General features: G+C 35.9%; 1 protein-coding gene across 1 annotated transcript in view; it reads left to right on the top strand.

Moving 5' to 3' along the window:
- Positions 1–5,057: 5,057 nt before the first annotated feature.
- The window catches only part of LOC113042190 (eukaryotic translation elongation factor 1 epsilon-1), a 28,233-nt gene continuing 24,341 nt past the window's right edge, over positions 5,058–8,949 (top strand). The window contains exons 1-2 of the mRNA XM_026200813.1: positions 5,058–5,169; positions 6,613–6,810. Of these exons, the coding sequence (XP_026056598.1) occupies positions 5,086–5,169; positions 6,613–6,810 (282 nt within the window). The 5' untranslated portion in view covers positions 5,058–5,085. The remainder of the gene's footprint in view (positions 5,170–6,612; positions 6,811–8,949) is intronic.

Genomic DNA, 8,949 nt, shown 5'->3' with positions numbered 1-8,949 from the left:
GAGAGGTAGCAGTGCAGACAGTTATGCACGAGACACGCGGCTCAACTAGACAAATCAGGATAACGGGAAGGAAATAAAGAAAGAGGGGGATAGTGGGAGCGCGGAATAGCCCCACAGGCACCATCGATGACCCCACAATATTTCTAACTAATGTGACCCCGCGTTGTGTATCGCAATTGGCATTGGAAAACTCCCACAGGCTACGGATTGTTCCCGGGAGTGGGGATCGCTGTCCTGCATGCCGGCTCATACTGGATGTGGCAGCTCCGGGCACTGCGCAGCAGCGGCGTTCTGAGCGGCGCTGCCGGCCTGCATTCATGATAGTGCTACGGGCGAAAACTGTCTGACGTACCGCGATGCGCAAACAAAAGCAGAGGCAGAAAACAACAGAATTAGTCTTACCTTGTTCCTGGGCACCTAATCGTTTGTGATAGTTTGTGTATCATATGTGCTCATTATGCGTGTTATTAGGCCAGCTGTTTTGATTTTCATTCGTTTCCATAAACAATTTTTAGAATGGAGAAAGAGGGAGAGAGAACGAGAATAACATAAAGGGGTGTTTAAATATAGGCATATCTAGTTTGAAGCTTATATATCTGCAATTTCTGTCAAAGTATGATTATGATTGGACTGTGGATATACACTTGCATATTCCTGAAACAAGACACAACATCACAGAAGGGCTTTGTGTTTCTGTTTAGGATCTGTGGGTTAGGATTAAATTCTGTCATATTGTTTTAAACCCCTCCTATTGTGCTCAAGAACTGGGTAGGCCTAGAAGATTCATGTAAAAACAGAAACCCCCTAGCTTGCCAGGACTATAACATATGAAAAAAATATATTAAAATATGTGAATTGTTATAATTACCTTTTTTTGTATTTCATTTTTTTTTTTTTTTGACAAGCTACAATAATTGAACTTTCTTTCTTTCTTTCTTTCTTTCTTTCTTTCTTTCTTTCTTTCTTTCTTTCTTTCTTTTTTATTATTCTTTGTTATTCAAAGTGTTGAGTTTGGGCAAATTGCATGGCAACCAATGGAGGTAAATGATGGAGTGACAAAAAAAAAAAAAAAAAATGCATGACCCTAAAATGAAAAGGATTTCACCTTGACTAAATTACCAGTATTTTGAGCAGGTAAAAAATGTAGTCAAGTTGACCCTTTAGGTAAAGAAGCACCATCAGAAGCATTTTCTGCATGCTGTCTTCCTCAAATAAAAAAATAAAAAGTCTCAACCAAAATCTGTGACAGAGAGTGATTTGACTGATGGATGCACGAGAAGCATGCAATACTTTCAAAGTTGCACTCGCTTTCCATGATGTCACCCACACCTGGACCTTATAGAGTTAATGAGGCCGGTTTGATTGATAGCTGACATTTCATTATGGAGGAGTCATACAGTGATTGTGTAAATCCAAACAGACACGCCGCACGGAGGACGAGCAGGAGGATGCTGGGAAACAGACAGCCAAGTGAAGCAGAGGGAAACTTGCTGCAGGACTCGGGAAACTCTAAACCCTTGCTGTCATTTTGATTTAAATTTCTAGGATTTAGATGAAAAACAATGAGTAAATACATATATGCTACTATAAACTGCACTGCAACTCTTTCATCTGATGTACAGTTGGGCCTGAGATGACTGATGGCAAGATCACAGGCATTATTTTTCTTCTTAAATCTCCATCAAGAAGATACTTATGATTGCATGAAAACAAACATGGGAAAATTGTGTTTACAATATATCCATACGGGATCTAAAAACCAGTCTGGATTCTGTGTCGGTGGGTCCTTCCTGTGAAGTCAGCATCTCTTTGATCTGTATGATGGGTCTTGTTTCAGTGAACACTCATACAAGTTACAAATCCTAACTGTGGTTGGAACAATAAAAGAACAAAGACTCGCTCAACAATTTGCTGATTGAGTGGGTCCATTGTGAATTAAAATGTATATATTCTCAGTAGCCTAAATGTCAATAAACTGGAAAATAAAAAATACAGTGGAATGAATCCATGAGTTATCTATGAATGCAAAGATGTTTGCTAGTTTAATTTTAACAATGCATAAGTAATAATAACAATGATAAAAATAATAATGTATGTATGTATGTAGCCTACTTACATGTTAAGTACGTTGTGCTTCACTGGGAAGATAATTCCAAAATGCTTGAATTGGCAAATTTGACAAATTGTCAAACAGTATTGCTGAGTAGGACTGTAGTTTATCCTTTGTGGCTGACCACAAATTAAGAAGGAGAGGCATTTTTTAAATGTAGCCCTTAGAAATTACGATGTCAGTAATAGAATTTTGTGTTAATTCTAAAGATTTTAAAAAAGTGTTCTCTTCACCAAGAAAGTGGCAAGATGAAAATCACTAACTTTCACATAGCATCTTTAGGTTATAATAATAATAAAAAAAAATTATGATTTATTATTATAATATATATATATATATATATATATATATATATATATATATATATATATTTTTTTTTTTTTTTTTTTTTTTTTTAGGGCTGAACAATAATTCGCATGCAACTGTGATGCACATATAGTCTGTCAAGCCAGAACACCGGTTCTGTGATTAGTATTAACCTAAATCTCCATCTCACGCTTTCAGTTGGAGCGGCATTTAATACACAGAGTTGTAGATCACTGACAAGCAACATGATTCATCTGCTATTATGAAAAGTGATATTGCTTAGCTTGTCCGCCACTGTTATGATGCGTGGATTGCATAGACTTTAAAAAAATATGGACATAGTGTCCGTGATGTCACCCATAGACTGCTCAAAAGCGGTTTTGAACAGGCGGCAAGGAAGTCGACCGGAAGTTGAAGTCTGGTGGGGGCTGCCATCTTTTAGCAGAACTTCACTTGAGTTAGCATTCCCATTGACCCCCATTCATTTTGGCGTCACTTTGACAGTGAATAACTTTACATCTGAGGCGTTTAAAGACTCCGTTTGTCCATTATTTATTTCTAAAGATACACGACAATATATAAAGGGCTCCATTACCTTCTATGTGACATTATGGCCCCCTATAAACAGTTTTTGTAAAAAATAGGCTAACGATTGTGTCATAACCACTCGACTCTCTGTCGCAATACCGTACAGACAGGAGGACAAGCTCGCAGGCAATTAACTTAATATGGCGTACTGGCGTTACATTTTAAAATACTATACAAAATAATTAATCAGAATACTTACTCCTGCTCACTCACACCAAAGAACTCCCCGCTCAAGCTCGCCGTCTCTGCAAGATTAACGATGGCAGTTTGCACGCACAGCCACTTAGAAGATTTACATCTGTCAGACAGGTTACTGACGTCGTCAAGCTTCGTTTGAAACGCAAGTGCTAAAAAACGCTAAAAATGGGCTTCACTTGTCTCAACTGAGTTCCAATGGGTTCGCTGTGTCCATTTTTTACTTTTACTGTCTATGGTTTTGAAGCCTAAAGTGTGCAGAGCGGGCCGTCGCCATCTTGGAAGCGCGTCACCGCGTGACTCTCCCGGATAATCGAAAATGGGCAAAAAGGCGGGAACTGATTGCTGAAGCCACGCCCACCTAGTGCGACTGCATTGTCAGCAACCACAATCCACCTGTCACTCAAGTAGCCACGCCCTTAATTATGCAGAACTTTAAGGCTTAATATAAATTAAACGGATGAGTTATAAAAACATTCATCCCCCTCACAGTTGTCATGAAGGGCAAAATTAGCAATATAGACCAAAATCATTTTTTGAACCAGGCTGTAAACATGTTTTTTTTCTGCTGTAAAGTTGGGCATTTTAACATGGGGAGTCTATGGGACTGACTCTCTTCTGCAGCCAGCCTCAAGCGGCCAGTCGATCAATTGCAGTTTAAGTCACTTCCTTATTGGCCTCACGAGAGAGAGCGGGAGGTTGCCGCTCGGTGGATTGGTGCGCTGTGCTTGGTTGAACGGATGTATGGCATTCCGCAGAGAAGGGTGACTGGCGTTTGTCGCGGTTTGGAAAGATAGAGAGAAAACATGACAGTATAACACGGATATCGCATGTTGCGTAAAATTAAAAATTGACTTTTCAATACCGTTCAGATTAAATACTGATTTTGGCGGAAACTCAATAAATAAATGAATAAATAAAAAAGGCGTTTATCGCATTTTGGAACCAAACTCTTCAAATATAATATTTTAATTAATTTTATTTATTTAATTGGAAGTCGTATTGTGTCAAGTTGTTCCGCATGAAAACTTATAAAAAGAAAAATGTGCAAGTAAAAATAATAAGATTTTTTTATTTTTATTTTTTTTTTTTATTGCATGAATAACAATTACAGAAAATGAACACACACACACACAAAAAGAATAAAAATAGAAAATAAAAATAGAAAATAAAATAAAATGCCAGGGTTAAAGATACACAAATGTAAAATACAAAAATTGAATAGAAATAAAACTCAATGGACCAAACAAAGAATTAAAGGCTTTGACATTTCACAAAATCTTAAAATTATTCAACAAATACATGGTTTTAACAGCTTTTTTGTTTGTACTGTCCTTAATGGAAACCATATAATTTTCTAAATCTTTCAATACCACAGAAAATAAAGGTTTCTGATTAGTAAATTTGCACCTATGAATATGAAACTTATACGCTTCCTTTTCCATACTCTTTTCATATTGTAAAAAACCAAATATTACATGTTCGTATAACAAAAGAAAATTACAATCTAATTTGTTATTTAGAAATTTAGAAATTTCCCACCACAGCCTTTTGGTATACCGACAGTGCCAGAAAATATGAGGTACAGTTTCTGGCTGCAAAAAACAAAATGAGCAATTTACATCAATGTCTTTGTTAAATTTGGATAGAAAATGTTTAGCAGGGTAAAATTTATGCAGTATCTTGAACGAAATTTCCTTAATCTTATTTGTAAGAATATATTTATTAGGTAACAACCAGACCTTATTCCAATTAATAGTTCCAAGTAAAAATAATAAGATCATATAAACATGACTGTCCATCATGACGTAAGCGAGGCGCGACTGGAGGATCTCCACCAATCAGCGAGCGCTTTATTTGTCCGCTTTGTTTCCGGTGTGATCAAGATGGCGTTAAGGGAGTTAAACTCGTTGGAGAGATTTCTAGGATTAAAAAAGCCAAATAAATACAGCACGCAAGGAGGGAAAAAGGTGAATCAAACAATGAATGTGAAATACGTGGAGATACGAGGCTGTAATAAATTTTAAAGATGCGTTTTCGTGTGGTATGACACATTAGAGATCGTATGAATGAATGACTGGTGTAAAATCAATGGGGATTTATTTCAGATTTGTATTAAGAAGGATTTTGGCATGAGTGTTTCAAAAGTTCATAAATTTATTTTATTGTATTTATTTAAACACGCGATCATGTGTTAGTTGTAGTCTTACTGTCAGATCTGTGTTAGTGTGAGCTGTGGCTGTGATCTGAAGCACCGAAAACAAGAAAGAAATGTGGAAAAAATAAAAGAACTGTTTCATTTATAAGCTGTTTCAGATAACATGTTAAAGAGCATTCGGAACATATAATATACTATTTTTAAAGATGCACATATAAAACACACACACTCACGGCCATTGTATTTAAAGGGTTAGTTAAAAAAAATTCAAATTCTGTCATTAATAGCTGTCTGATCCTCCATATATATATATATAAGTAAACATTTTTAAATGTAAATCTCTGCAGCCATGACCACAACACTAATAACATGACATATAAAATGTATTATGTATAATATTCATGTTAATATCAATGTTAATATTAGTCTTAACTATAACTATAGATAACTGTGAGTGTGACTGGTCAGCACTGTACATCAATATGAAGTAAAGGAAATTAATTTAGCAAATTCTGAAATGTTTAAGTGATAAATCTTTTCATCAACCTGAAAACCTGTACAAACTTTAACAAACTTTAGCCTAGTTCTTTAATATGAATTTGTGAATTTTATGAAACACTTGCCAATTTCTTGACAGCGAAACCTACCACTTGAATGTTTATATACAGTACAGACCAAAAGTTTGGACACACCTTCTCATTCAAAGAGTTTTCTTTATTTTCATGACTATGAATATTGTAGATTCACACTGAAGGCATCAAAACTATGAATTAACATGTGGAATTATATATGGAATTATATACATAGCAAAAAGTGTGAAATGACTGAAAATATGTCATATTGTAGGCTCTTCAATGTAGCTACCTTTTGCTTTGATTACTGCTTTGCACACTCTTGGCATTCTCTTGATGAGCTTCAAGAGGTAGTCACCTGAAATGAAATTCCCCGAGAGATGCTTAGCACTTGTTGGCCCTTTTGCCTTCTGTCTGCGGTCCAGCTCACCCCTAAACCATCTCGATTGGGTTCAGGTCCGGTGACTGTGGAGGCCAGGTCATCTGGCGCAGCACCCCATCACTCTCCTTGTTGGTCAAATAGCCCTTGATGCCTTCAGTGTGACTCTACAATTTTCATAGTCATGAAAATAAAGCTTTTTTTTTTTTTTTTTTTAGGTTTTAGGAAATCAGGTTTTTTGCTGCTGATTGCTTTCAGGTAGATTTTTAACAATTTTTGTTTATTATTATTTGTCCATTTGTAGGTCCCTGTTCTCCAAAACAATAATGGGCCCGCATTGATTGGTCTGGTCACTATAGCGTCCCATCTGGTCCATGAGGCTCAGAGACCTGAGCTGTTAGGAGACAGCGCTGAACAAAGAGCTGTGGTCCAGCAATGGCTCGAACACCGAGTAACACGACTAGATAACTCGTCTAAAGAAGAAGTCAAAGTTATTTTGAAGGTAAGATGTGACAATGATTTGGAGTAAAACAGTACACTATACAATACTGCACTGTTGTATGTCCAACAATGCTTCAGACAACATTAAGATTAAATGTGAAAGAACTGTGAGATATCATATTAAAAGTCACCTTGACATCAAAATAGGCAATTATTATTTTTTTTATGGAATATTGCTATATTTATTATTATTAATTTATCCATGCACATATTTTTTTAAACTTATTGTGCCCTTGTATTCTTCAATACAATCTCAACCTACTGTTTTGTTCAAGAAGCAAATGTTTATTTGACACAGAACTTTTTACCAAACATATCATGATTTACTAAAAACTTTTGTTCAAAAATGTATTCTAAATGCACAAAAATAAAGTAACAGCTGAAAGGGCACATACGCAAAAAGCACATACTCTGTATGGATATCGCGTATTGCATCATGACATGGCTATAAATATACAAAATGTGTCTTTTATCAGTTATATTAAATAGTATTTTTCCCGCTTAATATTCACAGACACTAGTGTTTTTTTTTTTTTTTTAAGTGTACTGACCTATGATAAATTTTTCTGACCTGATTCCTTGATTGTGTCTGCGTTTTCTGCATAGCGGAAATCATAGAACCCCAACTAACATTAGGACAAGGTTAGGAACAAACAGATTAATACAAATAAGCAAGTCAACGTATTGTTTGTTTTTTTGTTTGTTTAAGTACAACTGTAAGCCCTTACAGACTGAGATATAGTTATTATTAATAATAAATTGTCTGTGTTTATTACTTGCCAGTGTTGGTGGCTATGTTTCTTTATGCACACAATTGAATAGGATTTGTTTTTTAACCAGTAATAAAAATGCACATAAACTACAATGGAAACACTTTAATTGAATAAATTCCACCATGCGCATTAAAAGTCATGTGATTTTGCATGATGTGACTGGATAACTTGACTAACCAGCAGGCTGATCTCATTGCACAGCATCTGTTTTGATCTTTCTGAAATGCCTGAGCAACGTCTGTCATCAAATTATTTCTGTATATTTGTTTTAAATGACTACTAGGGATGTCACAGTATGAAAATTTATTTGCACGGTTATATTGACCAAAATTATCATGGTCATCAGTATTATCACGGTATTTTTAAAATGTACTGAAAATGTTCAAAAAGTACTAACACACAAATCATTTCACCAAGTTTTATATTTAAAATCAACAAACGACAAATAAATGAATTTTTGTTTGCAAAAGACTAAAACAATACAATGACCAATGATGTCTCGATTTTATAGTTTATCTAATAAGATGTGCAAAATAAAACTTTCAAAAGGTTTTATAAAATGGTAAACATCTCATTTCAGACAAAAACTGTTCACAGGCTGTATGTAAAGGGGTCATATTATGTTGCTAAAAAGAACATTATTTTGTGTATGTTATGAAATGTGTTTATGCAGTTTAAGGTTAAAAAACAATTTTATTTCCACATAATATTGTTTTTCATCTTTGCCCCGCCTTTCTGAAACGTGTTGATTTTTACAAAGCTCATCGGTTTGAAAAGCTAGGTGTGCTCTGATTGGCCAGCTATCCAGTGTGTTGTTATTGGCCGAATGCCTCAAGCGTGTGACAGAAATGTTACGCCCCTTGCCAAAACAGAAACAATAAAACCCATTAGAAACTAACCTTTTGTTGCATCCAGTGGGTACATAATTATGGATTATAATTACTTGTACTGTCTTTTTATGCATAAAAGTAAAACCGTGTCTGCATTTGTGATTGGAGAAATGACAAACAACAAGCGCTGCTCTAAGCGCTACTCTAAACTGCTTAAAACTCACATTTGAATCATCAGTGGCAAATCCTTTACATATGTAAACGTACTTAGGGTGTACTCACACTAGGCACGGTTGCCATGAACCGGGATCTAGTACGATTGTCCCCCCTCCCCACTCCCCCTCTGGCCTGCACTCACATATAGGGTTTCAGCATTCGTGCCGGAGCACGCTTACGTCATTATGGTGCGACGGTTTCGGGATAAACAGGAAGAGCGGCGCTCTCTGAACACAATGGAGTCCATCGCTCTGTTTTTTTTTTGTGGATAATTTTGTGTCGTTTGGTCCAGAGCCCTCTCACAGCCTGTTGTTAAACAGA

This window comes from Carassius auratus, chromosome 24, assembly GCF_003368295.1.
Source record: "Carassius auratus strain Wakin chromosome 24, ASM336829v1, whole genome shotgun sequence".
Classification (NCBI taxonomy): domain Eukaryota; kingdom Metazoa; phylum Chordata; class Actinopteri; order Cypriniformes; family Cyprinidae; genus Carassius; species Carassius auratus.
This window is presented reverse-complemented; position numbering and strand designations above follow the sequence as displayed.